The sequence below is a fragment of the Amblyomma maculatum genome, chromosome 8, assembly GCF_055883805.1.
Source record: "Amblyomma maculatum isolate TAMU_Amacu chromosome 8, ASM5588380v1, whole genome shotgun sequence".
Classification (NCBI taxonomy): Eukaryota; Metazoa; Arthropoda; class Arachnida; order Ixodida; family Ixodidae; genus Amblyomma; species Amblyomma maculatum.
The window spans coordinates 75,298,261-75,312,529 of NC_139351.1; the positions used below are offsets into that span (position 1 = coordinate 75,298,261).

Genomic DNA, 14,269 nt, shown 5'->3' on the forward strand with positions numbered 1-14,269 from the left:
ACAGCATTGCTGATGCCACAAAGAGCCCGCTTGGAGGAGAAGATGCGCATCTCAAAATGCTGCCGCAGCACTAATTTTCAGCAACAATAGCACTGCAGACGTTTTAATGGGTAAACAATAGGCCATGGATGAGTAGATCACTAATTACACATGGATAGGCCACCGGGCAGTGTGTACTGCCGAAGTAGTTGGGCCATGTGTGGGTAAGCCATTGCCCATGCCTGACCCTAGTGCGGCACTAGGCTGGCCAAGTCGGCAATACTCGTTGGCCCGAGGTCTACTGCCGATGGTAGATAAACCACCGGCCAGCGAGTACCACCGATGTGGTTGGGCCATGTGTGGGTAAGCCATGGCCCATGCTTGACCCAAGCGCGGCAGTAGGCTGGCCAAGTCGGCAAGCCATGGCCCATGCAGGACCCTAGCGCGGCGGTAGGCTGGCCAAGTCGGCCATACTCGTCGGCCCGAGGTCGATTGCCGATGATCGGCCATTCTTAGGCCATTGTCAATCCCCGACCTCGGGCTGAGGTTGGTCGCCTAGGTTGGCCCGGTGAGTTTCAGTCGGCCATTTTGGCAAGGGCCGAGCGCGGGCCGACCATAGGCTTGCCGCTTGGGGTGAGTTCAAGTCCGTTGGTAATGTTGAACATCATAACTGAACTGTAGAGGTATGAGCAGGAACGAAAAACAGGCACTAAACCTCTCCTTGAGGTTCAATGCAATCGAGCTAATACTGATCATGCGAAAGAATCTGGGTTGAAAGTTAGGGAAAAGCAATCTGTACACTTATGGCAGACATAAAGTTGGCATAAGGCTAAACGTGTAGGAATGAACCTTTAGTAGAGAAGATAATGCAATAATTCATAGGTTTATAGCAATTCTAATGAAATTCCAGATGAAAAGCCGCGTACAATGGCAACAGCCATTTGCGTCCATCTCCTTTCAAAGAGGGTGCTCTTATATTTCATCCATCTATCAGCTGGTGCCGCGATAAGATATTCAATCTGATTTAACGGGGAGCTCCATGCATAATATTATATATAAACTCCGGTACTCCAGCACAATAATCGGGCATCTTAACTACTGAACCACCGCGGCGGGCGGGTAAAGAAAGCGTCGCCATCATATTAGGCAAATGGGATCATTGAGAAGCCTCGAGGATCCATGCCCATTATTCAATGACATGGCATGAATATTGCTTGCAGCTATCAGCTGGTGCTGCAGAATGTTGTATTCCCGTTTTCTTTCTTTTCCAGGCTTTAAAATTCCCAATTTGAAATAGCGGTCTTTTTTGAGATTAGGTTATGGCGCCATTCGATTGAGCCGACATTCTCTTAAAGCGATACATTTACTACTCCCATTACGCGATAATCTGGTGGATAGGATGCCCAATCTGGTGGACTATACAGTATTAACAAAGACTCCGGTTTCCACAGAAATAATAATGAAAAATACAGTGCCTTCTTCTACCTGTAAAGCAATGATTAGAGTTAAAGGTTTCTAGGCTTATGGGGAAGACCTCGCGTCGGCGAGCTTTGTGCGCGAGATGTGTCAGCGAGGTTCCACGAGTGACAGATACAGCGATTTTCCTTTAATTTAATTCAGTTAAAGAAAGCTGGCGACATTTTATGCGTTCAATAGAATACTGGTTGTGTTTGAGAAAGGGTAAACGATGTACCGTGTGCAGCAGCAATGCTGAGGTTTTCGCATTTCTCCACTGCAGATTCTTTAGGGCTTTAAAACTTTTTTTTTCTCATTGCCGCTTTAGGACTAAGACGTAGTCATGCAAATATCAACAGAGAGAATGTGTCTTGAGCGGAAAATAAGAATTTTAACTTATGTTAAACACAACGTGAGATTGAGATATGTATGCGTGACTTACGCATATAGGTTTTACAGCACGGCATATATTATGGGCTCGAAAGTGCTTGATATTACCTGATTAAAAAAGTTAAATACCAAATGATCCTTTTTTATTTGAAATGCCATCATAACGAAACTGAAGGCCATCGAAACTAGAAGTAAACCGTCTTTCTAAATTTACTTCACCCGCTGTGTTGTTCGAAGCATCGAATGTGAAATATGAACACGTGAAAGCTCTTTTAGTTGGCTTTATTAGATAACATAGTCATATAATCAAGATATTACATTTAGCGATGTAACAAAATTCATGCTAACCTCACCACACAAACATCATCTTAATTTGGTGCGCGAGAGATGCGACAGACGCATATCTATAATTGTGCTTTTTACGAAAGCCAACTCATGAGCTTTAAAATGCATATTAACTTTTGATACTCTAAGGACTCTGCCGTATACCAAGTTTAACATAGGGGGTTACAAGATGCTGGGTTACAAGAGGTTACAACTCAAGATGAAGCTTGATTCGGGTAATAATATGCGTGAGTTAAAATCCGCCTTGGTTGATCACTTTGCCGCAGCAGTCCAACATGCGACACTGCCAAACGTTTTAAATTACAAATTATTCGACAGCACATTCAGTCCACGTCTTGTAAAGCATGAAGTGCTTTTAAAGTGCGCAATTAAAAAAATACGCTTGAAAGGTTCCTTGTACGTCATATTCTCAGCAGTATGACATTAGTTAAAGAATAAATGCATTATTCAAGGGTGGTGAATCGTGATCATATAATTGCCACTTTTTCCACAGCCCACGAAGCGCATTACATGATGCCTAAGTGACCATAAATTGAATAACTAGATAAACCATTGTATTCGGATATGTCTCGAAGGTTTCATTTCACGTCTCGTCATGGGTCTAGTTAACAAATCTGAATATGTCGGCACACCTTGGAATGATCCTGAGTTTCGCCTAAATGGGGTATCCTACGATACCACCCTTTTACTTTCTTTTGTCTCTTCTTGGTTCAATTTTTCAAACCTCTTGTTGTATTCAGCCAATTTTCCAATTGGTAGCGATTAGCGCTCATTATAAAAGTGTGTATATTTGCGCGCAAAAACTGGCTTCCTTGAGGGTACATTAATCAGCTTATCGAGATATTCAGTTGCGCAGACACGACTATGACGATTAGCGGCGAATGTATATGGGTAAAATATTCACATTAAATAAAGCACGAAACACATTGGCCTGAACGCAACAAAATAAGAAGGCTCTGAGCTGCATGCTAAAACAGAAAACGGGTATGTCCTAAAAGCTGTGCACTATTTAAAGCAACATAATTTGAAACTATAACTTTCTTCGTGTCTTTCCTGATATAGGATGCAATTCTGAAATTTCTCTGATTCAATTACAGCGGTCATGTAAAAGACAAAAAGAATTGTAATCTTGCGCCTTAACATAGGGAATAAAAGTGAGCTCAATTTCTGAACTTGATAAATTGAGGTGCTATGCTAATTATTTTTTAAGCACATTTAACTGCATTTCCTCATCAGAACTCAGACTATAGTTCGGATGAAAGACACTATTTTCTATTACACCAGTACTAATGCCAAGAGTGTCTAACACACAAGCTACAACACTGCTCGCATGAGCGGCTTAAATTATGGAATAACAAAGCGAAAGTAATCGTATGCAAAGCTCATATGAATAAATCACGACAAAAAAAAATGATGTCGTCTCAAGATGTCAGAATCGTGACACAATTTTGTGACGTAAGTAGTGTGATCTGAGGACTCAAATAATCCTGGAGCAAACGTGTGCACCTGGGCACAATCGGAGGATTTAGGAGGGAGTAGGAAACCTTCGAAAACATTTCACAGCTCCTTACTATTACTTGTAGCAGCTAATGTTGAAGCTTTCAAAACTGCAGATGGGCGCTTTTCTTCTGAGTATTTTATTTACTTTAATTATTATATCAGAGTAAGTATGACCATTTTCAAATTTCAAGCACGTTCAATATGTAACCCAACGCATATTGTCTTGGTTGCATTGAAGTCATGAAAAAATGTTTTTTTTTTCTCATTCAGCAACTAACTCTCAGTAGTTTTACATAACCCTGCTACACCATTTTAAACTTCAAATACGTCAGCAGGAGCTAAAGTGAGCCCGCATTTGGAGGTAAATGCTAGTGATTCCTGTAAGCCTAAAAACTGTGTTTCATCTTTATGTTGTTCTTTTGCATTTTGTTCCTCAACGTTCGCTAAGCGTATATCTAATGTATGACGTCCTGAGGGAAAGAGCAACGGAGGACGCAGGATCGTGCTATTCACTGTCATACCGCTGCGAATTCCTTGCAGCGTTAGGGTGAAGGAATTACACTTTAAGTGGCGACAAAACGAATATCGTTGCTAGTGATAATTAAAGATATTGGTGAAAGTTAGTTATAGCCTCATATCGCAGGCTCAGCAAATAGGGAGTTATACTATTTAAACCTTGGATGTCAGTCCGGCCTACCTGCCCTGATGCGGGCTTGATGCAAACGAAAATCAACTACATTAGCTGTGTATATATATGTATGGTAAAAGAAATGCACAAATCCCGTCAGGTAATTTGTCACAGCCATTATGATGGCTTGTCTTCGAGCCGATGCAACTTCTGAATGCTGTCAGAAAATATAGGCAAAGTAAAAATTACCACAAACTTAATATACTTTAACAGCGCACAAAAAACTTTAGATTTTATTTCATTACTTAGGTTCGTTTTATTCTAGCAAAACCGCACTCCGAAAAGCTACCAGAGTCCGAATATGGGAACCCTATTTACATGATCTTGATTTTGGATACTGTAGATCAAATTGCTGCGTTAAAAATAAGTGCATATAAGGAGGTCAAAATAAGGTAACAATGTTCACAATAGACACGTAGCAATATTGTGCGCTAATGCGTTCCTCGGAAAGTACTACCGTCATCAATGTCATTTATAGGTGAATCTTGTATCATAAGGTCATTTTGCTGTAGTTTAATGAGATTATTTATTATATATCTATATATATATGCTTCGCTCCCGCACTCTTCACTTCGTCGTCGGCAAAGTGCATCACAATATATATATATATATATATATATATATATATATATATATATATATATATATATATATATATATATATATATATATATATATATATATATACGAAATCCTGTAAGAAGGTTGACTTAGACCCATTAGACTGACGGAGATATAAGGGATGCGTGGAGGCCGCTTAGGAAAGTTATTGGACTCAAAATGTTACTTTTTTCTTTCTTTTCGACTTGAATAATCGGTATCTGAGAAGATACTACGCATAAGGTTTACCGTTCCGACATGATATAAGTTTTCGGCATCCCGCAATACAGGGCTGAGCTACACTGATTTGTTATGCTTTAAATAGCATAGACATCAGACACCACAAGGAGGCCTCGCTTGTCATTATTGGACTTGATTCGGCCGCAGCGATTACCAGTTCTCCATTTTCTGGTTGAATTCTTGTGTACCCTAGCCACTTGAGTCGTTGCGAATAATCGTAATTACAAGCCCCAGAAATGCCACTTCGGGTATACAGAACTCAAGTTCCTCGGCCATGTTGTAAGCGCTGATGGGGTGCGCCCGGATCCCGATAAGATTGCTGCCGTCGCACGATTTCCCGTTCCAGCTAATAAGAGGGCTGTTCAGCGCTTCCTCGGCCAGTGCGCATATTATCGGCGTTTCACTGCGGACTTTTCTCAGATCGCAGAACCTCTGACGCGCCTTACAAGGAAGGACACCTCTTTTGTGTGGAACTCTGAGCAGCAGATGGCCTTCTCTTTGCTTCGTGAGCGCCTTCAAACATCCCCTGTCCTGGCGCACTTCGATGAAGCGGCTGACACAGAGGTGCACACTGACGCCAGTAGTATCGGTCTTGGCGTGGTCCTTGTTCAGCATCAAGACGGGTTTGAGCGAGTAATAGCCTATGCTAGCCGCACTCTCTCTCGTGCCGAAATGAACTACTCCACCTCAGAAAAGGAATGCCTGGCGGTCGTATGGGCTACTATGAAGTTTCGCCCCTATCTTTACGGCCGGCCATTTAAAGTCGTCACGGAACATCATTGTTTGTGCTGGCTGGCGAATCTGCGAGACCCATCTGGACGACTTGCACGCTGGAGTTTACGGCTTCAGGAGTTTGACATAACTATTGTTTACAAGTCCGGTAGCAAACACGAAGACGCCGACACGCTGTCACGAGCACCCGTTGACACTGGCGATACTACAGCCGATGACGATAGCGGTTTTCTAGGAGCCCTCAGCGCATCTGAGCTCAGGGATTGACAAAGAGCTGATCCAGACATCCTTCCACTCATCGATTATCTGGAAGGGCGTGGTACGACCCTGCCTCGACACCTATCTCGGCACCTTGGTTCCTTCTGCATACGGCAAGGCGTCTTGTATAAAAGAAACTCCCAGGGCCAAGACAGAACTTACCTTCTGGTAGTGCCATGCGAGCTCCGTGAGGATATTCTCCTTGCTTGCCATGATAAACTGACGTATGGTCATTTGGGTGGCTCGCGGACTCTTGCTCGAGTGCGCAACATGTATTACTGGTCAGGACTCTCCGCAGCTGTGAAACGCAATGTACGAAGCTGTCGCGAATGCCAGCGCCGTAAAACACCGCCCCAGAAGCCTGCCGGATTTCTCAAGCCCGTCAAAGTACCCCGCATTCCATTCGACCAAATTGGAATGGATCTCCTTGGCCCTTTCCCTTTGTCGCAGGCGGGAAACAAATGGATAGTAGTCGCTACTGACTACCTGACTGAATACGCTGAGACAAAGGCAATCCCTCATGCCACAGCTTCTGAAGTAGCAGCGTTTTTTATGTACAACATAGTCTTGTGGCATGGCGCCCCTTCCTACGTCATTACCGACAGAGGGACAGCTTTCACTTCACAGCTGATCGACCGCATATTTGAGCTGAGTTGCACGACCCATCGTAAGACCACAGCGTACCATCCACAAAGCAATGGTCTTACAAAAAGATTGAATAAGACGATTGCGGATATGTTGGCAATATACGTCGATGTGCAGCACAAGACCTGGGACGAGGTGCTGCCCTACGTCACATTTGCGTATAATACAGCCTTACAAGAGACAACGCGCTTCACACCATTTCGAATTGTTTACGGACGCGAAGTTCAGAGCATGCTCGATTCCATGCTCCCGTGCCCAGATGATGACCAGCTATTCTCAGATGCCCAGCAATATGTCATCCGCGCTGAGGAAGCCCGCCAGCTCGCCCGTGTGCCCATTGGGCAGCAGCAGACCACTGACGTGCAACGTTACAACCTCCGGCACCGCCAGGTTGACTACAAGCCTGGGTATGGACACCAGTTCGTCGTCCAGGCTTGTCAGAGAAACTCCTTTCCCGCTATTTCGGGCCGTACAAAGTATTGCGCCGTGTTAGTGTTAGTGACCTAGTTATGAAGTTATCCCAGACGGTGCCACACAACCAAAACGTCCAAAGCACAGCTCGGGCATTGTGCACATTGTACGACTGAAGCCGTACTACCACCGATACCGTATGGCCACCCGCTGTGACCACTCTCTTGCTTTTCACACCGTTTTTACCGGCCTTTCTCATTTTTTTCGGAAGGGGGGGGGGGGGGTAATGCCAACTAGCGTTGCCAGGTGGCGCATGACTGAGGTGTGAATGGAGGACGAAGTTGAAAAGGACGACAAAGTATCGCTTGCACGTTTTCTCGTTTATTTGCACGTCTATCGGAGTAGTGCTTCTACTTGCAATTATGCCTTAAACGATCTTGGTCTACCCATTACCTTAAGTGCACACTGGTGTTTTCTCGAATACGAAATGCAAGAAAAAGAAGACACGTGATATAAGAATAGGATATAGTTTTATAACGCACTACAGACCACCAGAAACTTTTTACTGTGTTCAGAGTGATTCAATAAAACATATTAAAGTAGACCGAATATTGACAAACATGTGAACAAACATCCTTGTGGACTTAATTATAAAAGCTGTAAAGAATACAAAACTTCTAAATATACGTTGGGCCAAATGATCTCGAGTTTGATACTTTAAAAGCAAAGCGGACATGTTATTGAGGAGGAAATAAAAATTGTGCTTTCTCCGAAATACAAAGACTCCCCCAAGCAAAACTTTGAATGCCACCTTTAATATCCAGAGGTGACACATATAGTCACTCTTTGCCATTATAATTATGCTCATTTATAGTTTGAGGTGGATCAGCAAAACATTCTACTTGGGAATGTTTGCGTCTGCTGCCGGTAAATATTGGTCACAACCAAAAAAGCGGCTAAATATATTGAAAGATAGTCCCGTAGGCAAAAAGGACACCTGAAAAAACACCGCATCATAAAAAACAAAAACAAATATGCATCCTTCAAACACCGTACCTAGGTCAAAGCAGAAACTCTTGGGAGCCAGTTGCACTGAGAGTCCCTTGTATACAGATTGTATCAGCTGCTTAGCATGTAGTCTGGTAACTTTGCTCTTTTATCATACCTTTCATTTCTATGCTTACATTACTGACAACCCTGGCTACCACTCGTACTTTCTTACAGTGGTCCCGTCCCGGTCTGTCAAAAGAGTAATATGCGACGAAATGAACATCATACTTTATGAAGACGTCTATATATCAAGCAACAATAATTGGGTTGACGTCATTACTTAGAGCACACGACGCAACAAAATATGCTGCACCTTCTAGATCCAATCTAGCAGTAAAGTTTGCCACATTTCCTTCATGCGCCAACTGAGTTCTAAATATATGTGACTAGAGCGTTCTAAAACTATCAACAAAGTCTGGTATGAACTTTGGAAAGAAGACATATAAGCCTTATTACGCCTCCCAAAGGGAGGTGGTTAAAATCCGATATTTGTGTATACGAACGAATTCCATTGGCACTCGTATCAAACGAGAGTAAAACGGGTAGTGACAAGGGCAGTGTTAAAACCACTTTGCCTTTGACACTGTTATTTTAACAAATAGCAGTCCTGATGACATGAAAAGAGTGATTCATTGCTGCTATATTAAAGAGTAGATTTGTGGGTACAACACTTGTGTTATATGACGGTACATTCGCCTACAAAATGCTACTACCAGTGGTTAACCGAATTCTAAAATGCTTTTGATTCAAGATTGCCCCCATCAGGGCACGCGGGAGCAGTAGTTCAAGAAGTATGCTCATTCTCAAGATGAATTCACACCGTTACAATGCAAATGTTTTAGCTTACATTCAATTTCAATGAGAAACAGACCAGATTTCTTTGAAAAGCTCTCTGTTCTCTTATGTTCCTGGTTTGGTTACTACGTTGTATTGCGGAATTCAAATTTTAACTCTATACGTTGCAACCTTTTTAACGTCAGAATAGCTGTCGACAGTTAAACAAATCCTAAAATGTTGCCCTTAAAACCGCCGACAATTGCTGCAGAACGATATGCAGACCTCTCAAGCAATTTCTTTTCTGTAATTTAAGTGCTTCTTGAATCAGGGTCCGACTCGGGAAGTGCTCTCACTCATCCGAAGTATTTTGTGCGTGTTTTTATCTCTACGTTACCTCTGCTGCTGACGCTGCCTCCAAAAGTGTTTTTAGAGAGTAGTCCTGTCTGAAACAATCTTCAGCAGTTTGTTTTTATTAAAAGCAGTTCGTGGTAATGCAGAAGATCTTAAATATTTGAACTAGCTTATGCTCCCATGTAGGCGGCTTGAAAAAAAGTTTTCTCTCGGTTGCTATTTTGCTACCAAACAGTGCTTATAGCTTTTTTACCCCATAAAACGGCTCATATCTATTTATGGTATGGCGGAACGTACGGCTAAGCGTGACGCGCGATCAGTGAACACAGCAATGTTTGATTAGTTTTCTACTGACTCCTACGCTCAAAGTCATGTCAGACAGTAAATGTAAACTCATATGATCAGAAATGGCTAATCATAATCGTGCATCAGACCTGTAGTGTGGTCGTCTGAATGGAAAGTCTGCTATAAATAAATAAGGTTTGCAATGACGCGCCCTAAAAGCGTCTCAAAAGCCCCCTCGTGTTATAATAAATTAGCAAGCAATTGTTTAGGGCTCCGGAAATATTCTCTCTGGCGTTTATGGCTGTCTAGTGAATATTCTTCAAAGGATTTTCGGCATTACAGCCCATCAAGTTTGAAGTCACTGGTGTGTTTTGGATTTTCGTAGATGACACCCTGCTTGCACTTTCCAATCAGCCGTTTTGTGTCTACATAAGAACTTGCTTATTTGGCTTCTTCGTCCTTGTCTCAATAGAGGCTTTCTTTTCTTGCATCGTAAAAAGGTCGTTTCCATAACTATGTTCGATACCCGAAATACTCTTAAACTTCTTTTGTATGCTGCAAAATTTCACACCTTATTATCTTCCGCAGACGTCTCAGCTATCTTTTATGTATTTCCATTAGTAACATATTGTGACTACACAATTGAGAGCAGGGCCATACATGTATTAAGCACCGTTTGCGCGCACAGTTTGCTCAATGATTTAAAATCCCTCCGATATAATATTGCTACTATATCAGGGACTCAACACGTGCTTCAAAAAGCTTGTTTCCTAAACCACTCCTATTGAGAAGCTTAGCAGGCACCCTAAGCATGAAACAAGTGAAGAGTTGGTTTTCTGTCAAGTTTTGCTGCTACGTAATAAATCTCCTCATGCAAACAACGGAGCCATGTCTTTAAGACTAGACAATTTTTTTAAATGACACGTTGTCGCCAAGCAAATAATAAAAAATTATAAAAAGGTATTACGGATAATACGCCAGAATAAACACAAGTGGAGCTTTTAGTTTGATTCAATACATTAGGACACCGAGATTTAAAAGCTTGGTAACAGTTAGCTTTTATATCTTGTACTGCTTATACTAGTGTAGATGGGATGTTCCATAGGCATTGTTTCATGCGAAAAGGTAAATTCTTATTTTTGTTTCAAAAGTGCTGTTTTCCTCGTATTTCCGACAAGTAATTTCAAGAGGCATATATTTCGCAGGTCACAACAAAAATATTATCTATTTGCCAGATCGTAAAGTCTTCTTTTATATGCTTATTGCTCTGATCTTTCTAAGGTCCCAGACAGGACCAACGCGGAAACCGTACTGTCCGAAATGGGTAAGTGCCCTATAGGATGCTATAGTGGAAAAAATATTTTAATATGATATTTAAAGATTATTCTATCTCAGATCCACATATGTGATGCCATTGAAATCAGAAGCGGGGACGTATGCATAATTTACATCACGTGTCTCTTTAGAAATGCGAAAGCATGGCGGAAGATCGCTGCTGAAGTTGACATTTAGTTGCACGCGCCCATAGTAGCTTCTCAACATTAAGTGAAAGGAATGCCATTTCCTTTCCAAGGTACGCAATTTATGCTGTAATGCTGTCTAACTCTTAACTTTTACTTATTCAGAAAGCATAGATGGTAACGTCATTTTTAAGCTTTAAAATTGCCTAGTAGCCATTTTATGCTGAACCGTAAGAGACTTCCTTAAAAAAATAAAACTTTCGGGATACCTGCCTTTGGGTCACTCCCTTTGAAGCCTGAACAAGGTGCAATTGAATAATCATAAAGTCAAGTTGTCCTTGCCTTTGCCACTTTTAACTCATATAGATTCTTTCTTCCCTCTTTTATAGATTTTCTGCCAAAACGCAATTTAAACACTTTGGAAGCATTTTCACAAATTAGTAGACAATACAGCCTTTAAAAGCAATGACTACGGAGGCTCTTCTAAGTTTGTACTTTGAGTGCAAGAATAACTTAAATACGAAAACTACTCACTACAAAGACATTTAACCACTAAATTACAATTTAATCTAAGCAGCGCAAAGTCTGCAAACTAATGAGCTGGAACTGGAGGAGTTTTCCTCGAAAGCGGTGCATTGTAACCTTTTTTTTTTTCTAACGACCACCTCTAAGTTCGCCAAAATAGAGTGCGTAGAGCGCTGGAGGTTTTTGAAAACGCATGCCTAAAATGCAGAATTCTATATGATTATATGCCTGAATAAATCCAGCTGGTAGAAGAACTGTTTACACAAAAGCGACGATATGTACAATATATTTTACATTAACTGTGGAGCAACACTTTTTTTTACTAAATCAGTGCGCGCTTCCAAATGCACAATTTCGCTATTAGTTAAACATGGCCTTTATTTATATGCTCCTGGATGTGTTCTATTTCACCACCTGTGAAAGTGAAAGTTCCTGCTTTCAATTTTATGTGCTTTATCTCCAAAATATTATTTTAAATTTGCTGCTGAACATGCTTTTAAGTTATAAATCACTCGATCCTTCTTTATAAAATAGTAAAATATCAGTCCGTACTGCAGTTTCTTTGGTCAACAATAAATGTCCACTTGCCGGTTGGTTTACATATAACATGAAAGCTGGAGAGCCACCTCCCGAATATAAATATCGACCTCATGGAAAGTAAGCTGAAATTTAAGAATTTGCTACTTATACAAACGCATGGTTATAAAATACAGAAAAAGTGGAGGTCCGAGATTTTTTGGCAGGATATTTTCATAACACGGAGGCAATTTCATATTTAGCTGTTAGTGGGGCAATCCTCTTGTTCATTGCGGATGCCAATACAGCCCTCGGCTTCTATTTTAGAATATTCTTAGCACATCGCAATTGTTTTCACTTAGTCATAAGCCGCGATTTGCACTCAACACTTAAACTTTGGGCTGGTGAACGCAGGGCTGGCAACCGGCGGCCAATTTTAGACATACCTACGAACTTCCTGAACTTCCAGTGTTGACAAACGGGCGACAATATAATAAACCCTCTTTGTGAGAAAACAGTCATTAGCTTGCAGAGTGTAAATACGAAGGACTGTTCATATGGTTCTCAGGGGCAGTATATTTCCACCTCCAAAAAACAAAAACGTGTTGGCACATACGTATCCCCACCGAAAATCTTGTTTTATCTTTCGTGTTGTGATCTTTTTTTCGCGCTGCTTATATTATTGGCCTATAAGTTTCCCACAGTAAAAGTGACACTGCCAACAGGAAAATTTTTGCCTTGCGGTTTTCAACCCGCACCTAAATCGCTGCCTCGGGCCTCAACGACATAGAGCCTACGGAGGAAGAGGATGCGTAAAGATCTTAATATTCTTCATCTACTTCACATGTCCATTTCGAATGTGCATGCAATTACAATATACTGTGCAAGTGCACTTATGAGTCAATGTTCGGAATGTAATTGCCAAGATGCCTAATTTTCCTCCTTGACATGTACCCCCAACTTGTTCAATAGGGGTTATATATTTTTTAGCTTAGAAAATAATACTGAAAACATTCTGCGGAATCAGGTTCTGCACAGTGCGAAAGCGCGATGACATTCCCGGTTGCGCCGTTGATTTGGGTTACTGGTGGTCGCCTAATTAGGTGCAGTAAAAAGCCGGCAGATCTCGCGGCAGATGCGTATTGGAAATTTGATACTTTTTGCGTAGCATTTTAGCAAATAGATTTTATTTGTATTTCTTCGTTTTATTGCCTCACCCTTGTTCGTTTTGAGACCGGTCATTTGGGTCTGAAAATTTAGCAAAATGTTGTGTCAACTGTGATGCTCTAATGGGACGAAATTTGTTTATGAGGAGCAAAATTTAAATTCTTTTAGAAGATATACGGCCCTGCAAAAAAAAAAAAGATTGTACTTAATCAGTCTATGAGCACACATTTTTCCATAAAACATGTTGGTGAGAATGCCCAAGTAAGGGTCACAACTGGCATTAAAACAATGTTCGAGTCAGAAATGTATTTAATTTATTTTCAGCAGTGAAACACGAAGATAATTTTCAGAATGTAATTTTATGTTGAGGTCATTGCACAATGTTTTTTGCCATACAATTCAGTGCCCTCCCTGGAGCAGACGTGGAACTCGATGCGGCCCTGACTGTGCCTGTGTGGACCCTATTCCCGGAGCTATGGTTTTGTACTTGCATTGCGTGTGGTCCCCAGCGTATGCAGTGACGCAACGAAAAAGAAGATACGTAAAACAGAGTCAGCTTCATTAAAACAGACTTTGTTCTTTCCTTATTCAATGAAACGTACTGTATTCGCGCTGGCACATCCCTCACATGCGTTGCTTTTGTTTGCAAAAGCGTGACTCGTACAGGCTTTCATATACACCTCGCGACTTCTGTGTCGGCTGTGACGCCGTTATCTTTGTTTTGCCACAGGTCAGTGCACCACACATTGATGGCCAATTCTTTGCGACCCTCTATTGTCTGTATTTCCGCATCTGTATGAAGACACATCTGCACGTTTAGACTGAAAGCATGACGTCTTTGGCTTCTACTATTGCTTAGAAGTCTAATTATGTGATCTGTGCGGTACTGCTGCAC

At 41.6% G+C, this 14,269-nt stretch overlaps 1 protein-coding gene across 8 annotated transcripts in view; it reads left to right on the top strand.

The window, feature by feature from the left end:
- LOC146181550 (uncharacterized) overlaps positions 1–13,961 on the top strand; it is a 173,469-nt gene extending 159,508 nt beyond the window's left edge. For 6 of the 8 annotated variants that reach the window (XR_014700239.1, XR_014700238.1, XR_014700241.1 and 3 more), the window contains 2 exons: positions 10,988–11,030; positions 13,778–13,961. Coding sequence is in view for 1 of the 8 variants with exons in the window: in XM_084576591.1 (XP_084432717.1) it covers positions 10,988–11,030; positions 13,778–13,939 (205 nt within the window). In the remaining 7 variants the exon portion in view is untranslated. Of the gene's footprint in view, positions 1–3,633; positions 3,833–4,011; positions 4,031–10,987; positions 11,031–13,777 lie in introns of those variants that run through there. The other 2 variants (XR_014700237.1, XR_014700242.1) reach the window with 2 other exon arrangements.
- Positions 13,962–14,269: the final 308 nt, after the last annotated feature.